This window comes from Bufo bufo, chromosome 4 (genome assembly GCF_905171765.1).
Source record: "Bufo bufo chromosome 4, aBufBuf1.1, whole genome shotgun sequence".
NCBI classification, from domain to species: domain Eukaryota; kingdom Metazoa; phylum Chordata; class Amphibia; order Anura; family Bufonidae; genus Bufo; species Bufo bufo.
The window spans coordinates 199,306,605-199,322,306 of NC_053392.1; the positions used below are offsets into that span (position 1 = coordinate 199,306,605).

At 42.6% G+C, this 15,702-nt stretch overlaps 1 protein-coding gene across 1 annotated transcript in view; it reads left to right on the top strand.

The window, feature by feature from the left end:
* CLDN11 (claudin 11) overlaps positions 1–15,702 on the top strand; it is a 68,168-nt gene that overhangs the window by 13,165 nt on the left and 39,301 nt on the right. Inside the window, exon 2 of the mRNA XM_040428219.1 lies at positions 14,818–14,982. Coding sequence (XP_040284153.1) covers positions 14,818–14,982 — 165 coding nt within the window. The remainder of the gene's footprint in view (positions 1–14,817; positions 14,983–15,702) is intronic.

Consider the following 15,702-nt stretch of genomic DNA (forward strand, 5'->3'; position numbering starts at 1 on the left):
AGGCCTCAAGCGCACTGGCTAGGCGCCCCAGGCCAGTAATAGTGAAGTACCTGGACTTTACAGATAAAACAGCGATTTTGCGCTCTTACAAACAAAACCGATCAGTGTTGGAGATCCAAGCCCAAAGATTCCTGATTTTCGTAGACTACTCAGCGGAAGTGCAAAAACGAAGGCGAGAATTCTCCATCATATGTTCGGAGGCACATCAGATTTGCTCTCCTATACCCAGCGTTGTTGAAATTTTTCCACATGGATGGAACCACAACAACCTAAACTTCTATCAAAGAAGCGCGAGACAGCGTGAGACGAGGATCTCTGCCACGGAAAGAACACTCACCCGCTGGAGGCTACGCAGACAAGCCAGAAAACGAAGAAGACACATCATGTTGATCCGCTGCGGAGTCCAGAGATAAGAATACCTACCAGACCACCGGATACCCCACAGAACCAATAGGAGAACTCTTAGGCCCACACTTAGGCTTTTACACGGGGGCGAGAATTCAGCGCGGGTGCAATGCGTGAGGTGAACGAATTGCACCCGCACTGAATCCGGACCCATTCACTCCAATGGGGCTGTGCACATGAGCGGTAATTTTCATGCATCACTTGTGCGTTGCGTAAAAATCGCAGCAAGCTCTATATTGTGTGTTTTTCACGCAACGCAGGCCCCATAGAAGTTAATGGGGCTGCGTGAAAATCGCAATTGCGGATGCGGTACGATTTTAACGCATGGTTGCTAGGAGACGATTGGGATGGGGATACAATCTTTATTATTTTCCCTTATAACATGTTTGGAGGAGGGGTTAAAAAATAAATAAATAATTAAACTCACCTCATCCACTTGTTCGCGCAGCCCGGCTCGTTTTCTTTCTTCTTCTTTGAGGACCTGGGAGGAAAGGGACCTTTGGTGACATCACTGCGCTCATCACATGGTCCATTACCATGGTGATGGACCAAGTGACGTACCATGTGATGAGCGCAGTGACATCACCAAAGTCCTTTTCCTCCCAGGTCCTCAAAGAAGAAGAAAGAAGACAAGCCGGGCTGCGCGAACAAGTGGATGAGGTGAGTTTAATTTTATTTTTTTAACCCCTCCATCCCTAATTTACTTAGCATTCTGTATTAAGAATGCTATTATTTGCCCTTATAACCAAGTTATAAGGGAAAATAATAAAATCTACACAACACCTAACCCAAACCCGAACTTCTGTGAAGAAGTCCGGGTTCGGGTCTGGGTACCAAACATGCCGATTTTTCTCACGCGCGTGCAAAACGCATTAAAACGCTTTGCACTTTCGTGGAAAAATCGCACATTTTCTCGCAACGCACCCGCATCTTGTCCGGCCCTCACATGCGATGCCCATGTGAAAGAGGCCTTAGGGAACCCAGTACCCACCGTACAAGCAGCCATTAATACCCAAACAGCACGCTGTATCCTTTGGTTATAATGAATGCATTTATGATGATGTGGGGGTGGGCTACAGGGGATAATCTTTTGAAGTGAAGGGGGTCGTCAGACTAGTTCTTTGACCTGTAGCAAAAGATAAACTGGAGTTTAGCCTTGGGTTATGATGTTAATGTTGGACCGCCATGTTGGAAAAAATTGGAGTCTCTAGCAGCCGAACAAGATGGCAGCCCTTACCCTTCATGGTTGCCCCATCGGGCTGTTTACTGATATCTTTTGTTTTACTTAATTTTTTTCGACCTTTATCTGTTTTAATTTTTATTTGTGCAACATATTCTGTTAATGTTAGTATTTTCTGGGAAAGGGGAGAGATGGGTGGGTGTAAACCAGATGCTGTTGCTGATATATATTGTGAAAAGCAAGGGCAAATCTTATAGTGCGCTAAGGGAAGATAAATGCGGGTAATAACCTGGAATGTGAAGGGGTTGAAAAAAAGGATGACGGTGCTACGTAATTTAAAAAGGCTAAAGGCAGATGTGGCTCTACTTAAAGAGACACATCTGAGTGAGGTGGACAGTGCTAGAATGCAGAAACTGACAGTAGAGAAAGTTCTGTGCTCCCCATCCATTAATTCCAAAACAGGGGTGTTGACATTTTTGCACAAGAATCTGCCATTTGTAATGACCCGGAGTGCCATTACCACTTCTTTTGACACCTTGGTACCATTTCCTATGTGCTAACCTATAAAATCTAATGTATTTCATGACATCACCTAAGGCTACTTTCACACTTGCTGCAGAGTGATCTGGCAAGCAGTTCCGTCGGCGGAACTGCCTGCCGGATCCGGCAAAACGTATGCCAACTGATGGCATTTGTAAGACTGATCAGGATCCTGATCAGTCTAAAAAATGCCTGATCAGTCAGAAAAATGTATTGAAATGCCGGATCCGTCTTTCCGGTGTCATCCGGCAAAACAGATCCGGCATTTATTTTTTTCACCTTTTTTTCAGTCTGCACATTCCGGTATTTTGAATGCCGGATTTGGCACTAATACATTCCTATAGAAAAAAATGCCGGATCCGGCATTCAGGCAAGTCTTCAGTTTTTTTGGGCCGGAGATAAAACCGTAGCATGCTGAGGTTTTATCTTTTGCCTGAACAGTCAAAAAGACTGAACTAAAGACATCCTGATGCATCCTGAATGGATTGTTCTCGGTTCAGAATGCATGGGGATAAAACTGATCAGTTCTTTTCCGGTATAGATCCCCTAGGACGGAACTCTATGCCAGAAAAGAAAAACGCAAGTGTGAAAGCACCCTAATAAGGGTACTTTCACACTATCGTTATTCTTTTCCGGCATAGAGTTCCGTCAAAAGGGCTCTATGCCGGAAAAGAACTGATCAGGCATATTCCAATGCATTCTGAATAGATAAAAATCCGTTCAGTTTGCATCAGTATGCCTTCCGTTCAGTCACTGTCAGGCGTTTTGGCCGGACATTATACCGCAGCATGCTGCGGTATTATATCCGTCCAAAATGCCTGATCAGTCGCCAGAATGCCGGATCCGGCATTAATTCCCATTGACTTGCATTAGTGCCGGATCCGGCATTGCAAAACAACTGAAGGACGGATCCGTCCTTCCGCATGACAAGCGGAAAGACGGATCCGTTCTTGCAATGCATTTGTAGACGGATCCGCACCCGGATCCGTCTACAAATGCTGTCAGTTGTCACACTGATCGGTGGATCCGGCAGGCAGCTCCGACGACGGAACTACCTGCCGGATCACACTAACGCTAGTGTGAAAGTACCCTAACGTGCATATTTAACTCCAGAAAAAGTGACAATGTTGTTAATGTGATCTGATGTTTACTTAAAGCGGTTCTGCAGTTTGTTTAACTGATGATCTATCCTCTGGATAGATCATCAGCTTCTGATCGGCGGGGGTCCGACACCCGGGATCCCCACCGATCAGCTGTTTGAGAAGGCAGCTGTTTGTTCATGATAATGCAAACGGATCCGTTTTGACTTACACTGAAAGTCAATGGGAGGCGGATCCGTTTTCAATTGCACCAGATTGTGTCAGTAAAAACGGACCCGTTCCCATTGACTTACATTGTGTGTCAGGACTGATCCGTTTGGCTCAGTTTCATCAGACGGACACCAAAACGCTGCAAGCAGCGTTTTGATGTCCGCCACCAGAGCGGAATGGAGGCTGAACGGAGGCAAACTGATGCATTCTGAACGGATCCTTATCCATTCAGAATGCATTGGGGCTAAACTGATCCGTTTTGGGCCGCTTGTGAGAGCCCTGAAACGGATCTCACAAGCGGACCCAGAAACGCCAGTGTGAAAGTAGCCTAACACAATCAGCAATAGGATGTATAAATAACTACCTCTCTGAAGTAAACCTACTTGACACCTGGCGTCTAACACACCCGGACGGACGTGACTATACCTTCTTCTCCGCCCCCCACAACACATACAAGAGACTAGACTACATATTCATCTCCAACAACTCCATAGATATGATAGAAAGCTCCAGCATAGATCCTATCACAGTCTCGGACCATGCCCCGACTTCAACAGTAATGCACTTTTCCAGCTTACCCACACAATATAAACAATGGCGGCTAAATGAAATGCTACTGGACAGACCCGCGGATGTCAAATCTCTAGATCAAAAGCTAGCATGGTTCTTCTCTGAGAACGCTACACCTGGGATGCCACACACAACATTGTGGGAGACACACAAAACAGTAATGAGGGGAGAACTTATTGCACTTGGCTGCAAAGTTAAAAGGGACCGGCAAAAAACATTGCACTCTCTCCTTAAACAAATTGCAGAGAAGGAGTCCATTCATAAACGCTCTAAAGCACTAAGTGCCCAGACGGAATTAAGCAAACTTAGAACTCAACTTAAGGACCACCTTAATATTTGCCATGCAAAGGCCTACCAATACTCCCAGTTCCGATTTTACTGACATGGAGATAAAGGTACGAAGTTTATGTCCTCTCTCATTAAGCAGCAGAAGGACTCCATGTACATCCCCAGAATAAAGTCAGAACAAGGGGTCACATTATATAAGACGGCAGACATAGCCAATGAATTAAAAAAATTCTATAAGCTGCTCTATGGACTGGCGGATCACAATGCCCCCCCCCCCCAGAAAAACTGTCAGACACAGCAATAGACCAGTTCCTGTAATATCTCAATCTCCCCCAAATTACATCACAGGAAGGTGAGACCCTTCTGGCCCCATTCACAGAAAATGAAATTTAAAAAAATACTGACTTCAATGCCATTGGGCAAAAGTCCTGGCCCGGATGGCTTCCCAGTAGGATACTATAAAAAATGTGCCACTTCCCTGGTCCCCCACCTAACATCCTGGTGCAGTGCACTTCTTACTGGCTCACGATTACACAAACAGTCGCTAGAGGCCACTGTAACCATTCTCCCCAAGCCTGGGAAAGACCCCATACTCTGCGGTAGTTACAGGCCTATATCACTGTTAAATGTGGATATAAAAATCTGGGCAAAACTCCTAGCCACACGCTTAAGCCTCCTGCTACCAAAAATCATCCACCCAGACCAAGCAGGCTTTGTGCCCGGTAGAGAGGGGAACCACAACTCCTGCAGGATAATTACAGCTATGCAATGGTCTATAAAACACCACCTTCTCCTGACTATCCTCAGTGTTGATGCGGAGAAGGCCTTCGACTGGGTGAACTGGGACTTCATGACAAAAACTCTGCACAGGTTTGGCATTCCAAAGTGGTTTCAGGATGCAGTCCTGTATAGTAACCCGAGCGCGAGAATAAGAGTTAATGGCACTTTGTCGCCATCCTTCCCCATACGCAACGGGACGTGTCAGGGCTGCCCCCTGTCTCCAGCTCTCTACATTCTGGTGATGGAGACTCTTCTCCAGGCTATCAGAGATCACCCCGCTATACGGGGAGTTAGAGCCAACAATGACTCCATTGAATACACCAATGTAGCATATGCAGACGATTTACTGATAATGGTGTCTGTCGAGGCCTTCCCGCATCTCTTGTCCCTATTCGAGCGATACGGTAAAGTGTCAAACTACAAGATGAACTACTCGAAGTCAGAAGCAATGAACATAACAGCTCCCCAACAAACTATAGCAGCCCTTAAAGCTTCTTCGCCCTTCCACTGGCAATCTGAGTCCATCACTTACCTAGGAATCAAAACTCCCCCCCGACCCAAACAAGTTGTTCCAACTTAACTACACGCCATTACTTACGGAGATTCAGCAACAACTTCAATCCCTGCGCATCCCTTACACCACATGTATGGGAAGGAAAAACCTGCTGAAAGCGTTCGCGCTCCCTAAAATCCTCTATGTTATGCAAATGTTACCCATTTTTCTCCCCAACTCATACCTTTCTTGCCTCAGGAGACTCTTCTCCAAATATCTTTGGGGAGGAAAAGGAGCTAGATTGGCTCACAATAGGTTAATACTGAGACGCAACTAAGGGGGTTTCGCCCTACCTGATTTTCACACATACTACCATGCCATCCACCTGAAGAGATGGCTACAACTGCATGTCCCCTGTCACCGCACCATGGGCAATGAACTAGAAATATTACAACTTTCCCAGGGTCAAAGGGCAGCTTTGTGGGACTTGACCTCCACATCACTACACACACAAGTGCTGCTCAGTCATTAAACACCTCAATAAGGAGCATGATTTACTTCCTACTCCATCAGCTAAGATGCCTGCAGACAGCCCCATTCGCAGCTAGACCCAAAGTAGAACGAACACCTCAGACCTGGAGCCGGTTCAGGGAATATGTGATAGCAGATTTTCTTAGAGGTACTAGAGGCGAGCTTTCAAACCAGCACCCTCTTAGACAGGTTTGGGACGAATCCAATTTTCTAGACCTTATAGAACTAAGATCCGTGGGCAAGACACTTCTGTCTAAAGATAACTCTGGCACGGCACCAACATGGTTTGAGAAGCTACTAACACCCACCACGCCCCAACGCAAACTGATCTCTTTACTGTACCTAGCCCTGAACACCCCTCAATCTGGAGCAACCCCACAATATATACGGACATGGGCCGCGGATTTGAACACAACATTTTCTGAAACAGACATACTACGCACTCATTCCCACTCACATGGGTTCTCCCGCTGCGTGAAAGTTCAGGAACATTCATATAAAGTTCTCACACAGTGGTATCGCACACCAAAAAACGTATTTCTCAGTGGTCTTAGTGACAATGACAGATGTTGGAGGTGCAAGGAAGGTAGAGGGACTCTGCTGCACATATTTTGGACCTGCCCCAAAATACGACCATACTGTGACCAAATCTCAAAAAGCCATCGACTTGACTTTAGGTACTAGTATACCACTATCACCGGAGTTGGTGCTTCTATGGCTGCCCACAAAGGCCCTATCACTCTCAAAAGGCAACCTTGCAACACACCTAATACAAGCAGCTCGTCTGCTCATCCCTCAACGATGGCTTAGTACAGAGCCTCCAACATTCTCTCACTGGGTATCCAATGTCGACTGCTTACATAGGCTTGAAAAAATAGCTAGTTGGGGCACTAGAACTCATGAGAAACACAGGACACTCTGGAACCCTTGGTTGACTTCCAGGCAATCACTTGGGGCCAATACTCTCCTGGCCCAAACATAGGGACCCCTGACACACTAACACCTATACACCTGACTGGGTGTCGGATAAGTACACTAATTGGAGTTACAGAATTGGGTTCACCAAGGCGCTAGTCAGACACCTCGGACTTTACCATCGACCACACTACCCAGTTAGAAGGGCAGATTTCCCCTTCTATCCCGGTTACCGTTCACATATAAATTGTGTTATGTCATCTACTGCAACTGCTCAAGTATACTGTATGACCTTCCATACTGCTTACAAGTCTCCTATATATATTATTCTAATATGCCACATGACATTATATAAACATGTATACTATGCACTATGTACTATGTTACATGCTATGTTTGGTCATCTCAATAGAGGAAATTTGACAAGAAACATAACTACTAGGTCCTTGGCGTGTGGCGCATCATCCACAAGGGTGGGGCGTGTGATGTACAATAGGGACGTTATATGCAATATAACATGGTTTTCTACCTTTGTATGATATGCTAACATAAATACCTTTCTATGCAAGGTAATATACTGAGAATATACAGTATGTACATGCATCTATGTAGATGGTTACATGCAATGTGAAACAATTTGATACCTGTGAATACAATGCCAATGCCTTAGTATGCTTTTCAGTATACTGCTTAATAAAAAGAAAATTGACAAAGACTAATAAGTGGAGTGTATAAAATTAGAGTAGGGAGAAAGTTTAGTGATTTATTTAAAGCATGCCATTTTTTAAGGGAATATTTGGTTATTGGGTTTCTAATCCTTCTCAGGTTTTTGTTGTAGTTGGTTGTCCTCCATAACATAGAGAATAAATTTATCTCTGAACAGTCAGTTTCTATGTCGACACAAAGTTTTTTGGCTGGGGAAACACCCCATTCCAGCAGTCTTGACACCAAAGCAGCTTTATAGTACCCTTCTATATCCGGAAGCCCAACACCTCCCTCCTTCCTACTTTTCGTCATGGTATAGTATGAGAGTCTGTTATGTTTGTTTTGCCATACAAACTTAAGTAGAAGTTGTTTAACATAGAAACATAGAAACATAGAATGTGTCGGCAGATAAGAACCATTTGGCCCATCTAGTCTGCCCAATATACTGAATACTATGGATAGCCCCCGGCCCTATCTTATATGAAGGATGGCCTTATGCCTATCCCATGCATGCTTAAACCCCTTCACTGTATTTGCAGCTACCACTTCTGCAGGAAGGCTATTCCATGCATCCACTACTCTCTCAGTAAAGTAATACTTCCTTATATTACTTTTAAACCTTTGCCCCTCTAATTTAAAACTGTGTCCTCTTGTGGTAGTTTTTCTTCTTTTAAATATGCTCTCTTCCTTTACCGAGTTGATTCCCTTTATGTATTTAAAAGTTTCTATCATATCCCCTCTGTCTCTTCTTTCTTCCAAGCTATACATATTAAGGTCCTTTAACCTTTCCTGGTAAGTTTTATCCTGCAATCCATGTACTAGTTTAGTAGCTCTTCTCTGAACTCTCTCTAGAGTATCTATATCCTTCTGGAGATATGGCCTCCAGTACTGCGCACAATACTCCAAGTGAGGTCTCACCAGTGTTCTGTACAGCGGCATAAGCACTTCACTCTTTCTACTGCTTATACCTCTCCCTATACATCCAAGCATTCTGCTGGCATTTCGTGCTGCTCTATTACATTGTCTTCCCACCTTTAAGTCTTCTGAAATAATTACTCCTAAATCCCTTTCCTCAGATACTGAGGTCAGGACTGTGTCAAATATTCTATATTCTGCCCTTGGGTTTTTACGCCCCAGGTGCATTATCTTGCACTTATCCACATTAAATTTCAGTTTCCAGAGTTCTGACCATTCTTCTAGTTTTCCTAAATCCTTTTCCATTTGGCGTTTCCCTCCAGGAACATCAACCCTGTTACATATCTTTGTGTCATCAGCAAAAAGACAAACCTTACCAGCGAGGCCTTTTGCAATATCACTTATGAAGATATTAAACAAAATCGGTCCCAGTACAGATCCCTGTGGAACCCCACTGGTAACATTACCTTGTTTTGAATGTTCTCCATTGACTACAACCCTCTGTTGTCTGTCACTCAGCCACTGCCTAATCCACTCAACAACATGGGAGTCCATGCTCAATGACTGCAGTTTATTGATAAGTCTTCTATGTGGGACAGTGTCGAAAGCCTTACTAAAATCTAGATATGCGATGTCTACTGCACCTCCACCGTCTATTATTTTATTCACCCAGTCAAAAAAATCTATAAGATTTGTTTGACATGATCTCCCTGAACCTTACTGAAAAAGTCCTTAGGGACTTCAATTGGGAGGGTTTGGAATAGATATAAAATTTTAGGTAAGATCATAATTTTTAAGACATTTATTTTCCCAAACCATGAGAGAAACAGTGGTTCCCAGTCTTTTAATTGACTTTCTATGTTTTTTAAAAGGGGGACTAGTTGTATTTGTATAGGTCTATTTGGTCTAGACAAATATTTACTCCTAGGTATTTGAAGGACTTGGGAGCTGGTTTTAGATCACTTAAGTTCCTTACTTTATCCCAGGTTTCAGTATCTAGAGAAACATTAAATATCTCTGATTTGTTTAAATTTATTTTAAAGTTTAAGGCTTTATTAAAGGCCTCAAATTCTCTGATAAGCTCTGGGAGAGATTTTAAAGGGTCGGTTAGTGTAAATAAAGTATCATCTGCAAAGGCATCTATTTTATGGTTACCCAATTTAGTAGCCAATCCTTGGTTTGTCCCTGATCCTAGAAAGAAAGGGTTCTAGGGATAAAACAAATAGGAGGGGGGATAGTGGGCAGCCTTGTCTCGTCCCATTGTATATATTAAAAGCCTCAGAGAGGGTCCCATTAACTCGTACTTGTGCAGAGGGAGTGGTGTAGAGTGCCATGATTTTCTCTGACATTAGCATATATAATGTACAGGAATATGGGCCAAATGATGCTAACTCTTCTTTTTATGCTGAACTAGGACACAGACTTTTAAATGACACCTACAAAAAACAAATAATATAGGCGACATAAACGCAGTGTACAGCCACTCTGAATATTGGCGCCAATCACAGGGTAAATTGATCATTCTGAGAGGTAGGGACTCCTCACTTCCTCGCTTTTGCCAGGCACATTCACTATGTGATATATAGAGAGCCATACACCCTGAGGGAAGGGAATATACCCACTACTCTAATGCCCATGATTCATGGTCCAGATTTGACTATTTTCTACTATCAGCCAATCTACAAACTAGAACCAAGACAGTATCAATAGAAGACCTAGTAATCTCAGATCACTCAATTATTATGGGAAACGGGAAAGGTGGTTATGCTTGGCAAGATTATAGCTTATGTCTCAAACCTCATAAAACAAACAGCAGCGGCCCTAAAGCAATGCTGCCACACTCTTAGAGATGCATATACTAACTATCACATCTCCCCAAACCCCCAGAACAAAGAATCATGGGTTAAGGCGAAAGCAGCATATGAACAATGGGTTCATTGAACACCCCACGGGAGAATTCTGTAAAGCACTGAGAGACACTATTGCACCCCTGCTGACCTCCATGTACAATGAATATATTTCGGGTCGACAGATGTCAGAACTAGTTTGCACCGCATATATAAAAGTGCTACCAAAACCGGGCAAAGACACTCTGATGGCAGCCTCTTATAGACCAATATCCCTCATAAATGTAGACATAAAGATAATGTCCAAAATACTAGCAAGTCGGTTAGCTAGGCTGATCCCTGAACTTCTTTCACCAGCACAAGTAGGTTTTACGCAAAAAAGAGCTGTGGTAACGAACATTAGGAAGGTACTGGTGGTGCTGGATGATATTAAGATGCGGCCTCGAGTAGGCCAGTCCCCGGCCATTATAGCCATTGATGCAGAGAAAGCGTTTGATAAAGTGGCTTGGGGCTGGCTGAAAAAAGTGCTGGATTCGGTAGGACTGGTGGGGCCATTTCGTCTTTACCTAACAGCTCTATATGATTCCCTCATGGCACAAGTGTGCACTCCAGGTTATCTATCCCCCAGATTCACATTGCAAAAGGGCACACGCCAGGGCTGCCCTCTATCCCCCCTGCTCTTTAACCTGGCCATTGAACCGCTATCTAGAGCCATAGCTACAAACATGGAAATCAGGGGCATTAGAGTGGGCAAGTTAAACATGCGCAGATGACCTGTTATCATTTTTGGCACATCCGCAAACAGTCCTGACAAAGTTGTTCAATCTTCTTTCCTTCTTTGGCTCCTTCTCAGGCTTCAAAGTGAGCATATCAAAATGTGAAATGTTGTGCCTGACACAGGCGCGAGATTCCACATCATGGGGAATTCTCCCAGTGAAAGTAGCCCATCTCTCTATCAAATACCTGGGAATACACATAGGCAAAACGCCAGAATCTCTGTATCATCTAAATTATCCTGATCTGATCAAACGCCTGACCTGAAGAGATGGGGGCATCTTCCCCTGTCCCTGATGGGCAGATGCCATTTAATAAAAATTATCTGTTTCCCGAAACTACAGTTACAGACAATAATACTACTTTTAAAACACGCATCTAAAAAAAGTGCATTACTTAAAGACACAGTGGCAGCTTTCTCACTTCTAAACACGTCTCCCCATGGAGACACCCGGAATTCCCGGAAGGATTCTGGAAAAAACTGTTTTTGAAGTGGCAGATAAATGGCATTAAATCAGTGAGAGATTTATGGGACATGCAAAAATCACAATACTACTCCTGTGCAGACTTATGCACTCTGTATAAACTGGACAAAAAAACATTACCTAGCTTACCACCAACTCCTAGGATTCCTGAAGGGTAGATTAATAGACAAAACTTTGGAATTCTCTCCAAATGATTTTGATGACATGATTTTACACAATCTCCATAGCCTCCCGATACGGTGATATCAGGAAGTGTCTATCCCACCAAAACAGAAACACCCTTTTTAAGGGATGGAGCAAGAGCCTAAACTCTCAGATATGCACAGAAGACATTCTGAAAGGATGGAAAAATGTACAAAAAGCTGTCTCCAGCGAAATATGGAAGGAGACGCACTTTAAATGTCTGCACAAAGTCATATATGGTTTTAATATCAAGACAAGTAAGTATATTTCAAACAGGGAAGACAGTCATCATGCCCTAAATTCACACTCCCCAGTGCTGACCTATACCACTGCATTTGGGAATGTACATCAGTAGCAGGCTTATGGGGATGTGTAATACAGGAATTCAATAATAAGCTCCAGACGAAGCTGGATCAAACACCTGAGGAACTCCTCTTTGATTTAACCGCCCCTCAGACACCATTGGTGGTGCATGTTGCCCTACTAGCCACTAAACGATGTATTCTCAAACACTGGCTATTGCCAACGGTACCGAATATACAGGAGATTATAGAACGTAACAAATCCTGCCTTTTGGAAGATAGGTGGACAGCAGATAGATGCAGGGATAAATCATCCAAAACATTTCACACAAAATGGATGGCATTTTTCCAAGCATTTTATTCCTTAGAGGTGGCAAATGAGTTAATCTAAAGAGGAGCTGCATGTAATACTGCCATAAACCAATCCGCTCATCATAGTCTTCACCATCGACTATGCTACTATTCGCTAACAACCTCTTGAATAGTGACAGAAATATCCCTCGTAAGTGGAAGAATCTCAAATTAATGATGGTGTCGGCTACAGCATCTGGGGGGAGGGGGTTGAGATTTGGGGGTATGGGTTATCTGTATCTGTAATGTTGTATTAAAACATTTCTCATGTAACTCATTTGATATCTTGAATGTACCATACGTTTAATTGAAAATGTTATAAAAAAAAAAAATTATATATATATATATATATATATATATAAAAGAATATGGCTTAAATAAGTGTTTATGAGGTTGAAAAATGAGAGTTAAGAGCTACACATAAGTCGTCAGACAACAGAAATGTACGAAAACAGACTATGCAGCTTGCAGACTGATTTTTAACCCCTGTAACTCAGAAACAGTTGAACATTTTTAATACAGGCCAATAAAAAAAATATTTTTAGCCCAGAATCAGTAAAATGCAATCATAAAAGATGTACATAGAGCTTAAGCATTCCATGTGGATTAAAAAGTATCATAATTAACATATATACTGAAGTGATGCTAAATATTGAGCAGTTCCCGTTGGAAGCTAGAGAGGCATGTGACTTCTTCCTGAGCTAAAATGTATATTTTGTGAAACTATATCTGTCTCTTTTGTGCTGTACAAGCATCTAATTTCTTCCCACTTTAGTTGAATTTCTTATTGGCAAGATTGGTATCTTGCTTAACAGCACTTCCCCCCTTTGAATGAAAGACTGATGAAAGACTGATGAAAGACTGATGCAAGGCTCATGTATAAAATGAATAGAAAATTGTGTAGTTTGTGTTGTTGAAAGATGGAAATCATTGTCCCCCCAAACTATAGACAAGTGGAGGTGAAGATTTCCTTAATCTTGTACAAATGAGATGATTTGTTTGGCGATAATTCTCTATTTTACTCATATAAAAAAGAACTCAAATTTTTACTAGTTGTTATTGTGCCACTTAATTTGCAATTTATGAGGTAATCATTCATGGTGAGACCAACCAACATACATGGTAAGTAGACATGTTCTAAACTGTGAAGGCAAATAATGCATAATGATCAGAAAAGTTCCAACATGTTGGAGGATGTTGAGAAGTTTTGATCATCATATGCTCATAGAGGGGTGCAGCCAGAGGTGCATCTGCTGCCTGAGGCGAAAACTGAAATGAGGACCATAACCCCCAACCTCCCCCCCCTTGTACCAAATTCTTAACCTAACCCCTTCCCTCCAGCCTTACAGTTAAAGGCATATTTGGAAAACATTACATATAGTGCTACAAAACATAGTGGTTAATATAGCGTTACTGTTGAATATGCAGAGATGAACGCTTCCACAATGAAAGCACTCATTGCCTAAAGCCTTTTCACTGCCCCCCCCCCCCACTTGTCCCCCCTACCTGGTGCTGCCTGAGGCGATCGCCTCACCTGGCCTCATTGGTGGTGCACCTCTGTGTGCAGCTCTGGTTGTTTCCATCCCTTTGGCCACTTGATGGAATAAAATTGTGCAGAACTTCCTCCTCCAGAGGAACTGTATTGTTGGCACACAAAGGGATAGGCAACTGGCCCAAGGGTTCCTAAAATGGCGTGAAGGGGAAAAAAAAACATATTAACAATATTATGTATGCCACTGATCCCATAATATTCAGCCTGTTATATAGATCCATAGCTAGTACGCCAAAATAAATGTATGGATCTTCTTATAAGTTTAGTCAACGTCAAACTTACATTGCATGGAGTTTGAGATACCGTATGCTGAGTGTTGTGTTCTCTGTTTAATACAGAATACCTATTGTCATTTATATTTCAATAATAATCAACATATGAAAAATGTAGTTTAAAGAAAACATTTCTTTGTAGACAAAGCCTCTTCTATTATTTCATCTGGTTCTCATCGTTTTTTCTGTTTTGTCAAGGACATGGCTGCTGTGCTTTTCCGAGACCTCGTACACAAAGCATAACCATTTAGCACAAAAACACAAAGTCAAGTTTGTTCAAAATTAGGAAACTGAATTTGTATCTGTTATTGTTACTTTTCATGTAATTTAGCTTTTTTTTCATCACATGAGTGTCTGCAGGTGAGCCTGTAAATGTGCGACTAATCATGCAATAAAATGCATCCTGTTGCTGTTGACAGCTCACATCCAAGCCGCCCGTGCCCTGATGATAACTGGATCTTTCCTGGGGCTTCCTGCTGTCTTCCTGCTTCTCTCTGCCATGCCCTGCATCCGAATGGGTCACGACCCTGGGACTGAGAAATACAAACGCTTTACGCTGGGTGGAGTGCTGATCGTCATTTTGGGTAAGACATAAAGGATATGCTCAGTAGGGAATATGTTATAACTTTTTTCCATTGATCACTACAGCAATGGGCACCACATCTGATTACAGTACTTGTGGACAGTACTTGTGGGTAAAAAAAATCTGTAAAATAGATGATTATATTTTAGAATTGGCACATATATGGTATATTGGTAATTTTACATTCTGATTATTATTATTTTATTTGTTTATGCTTTGGAGTTTCTTTCTCAGTCTGATTTGTAGATTCTGGTTAATAATACTTTGATTATTTGGCTTCTGTAATGTATAACAAACATTAGTATTAATCAGTGCTTCTGTTCATTGGACCTTTTATGTATTGTGAGACCTTGCATTTCCCCAGTATACTGTATATAATATTATATAATGAACATGCAGTTCTCTGCTTTTCATGATAGCAAAGCTATCTGTCAGCAGATCTGTACCCATGAAACTGGCTGACCTGTTACATGTGCACTTGGCAGCTGAAGACATCTGTGTTGGTCTCATGTTCATATGTGCCCACATTGCTGAGAAAAATGATGTTTTAATATATGCAAATGAGCCTCTAGGAGCAATGGGGGCGCTATTGTTACACCTAGACGCTCTGCTCTCTCTGCAACGGCTGTGCCCTCTGCACTTTGATTCAAAGTGCCAGGTAGTATGACGTTTACACTGCCTGTTCCTGTCAGTCAAAATGCAGAGGGCGCAGCAGTTGGAG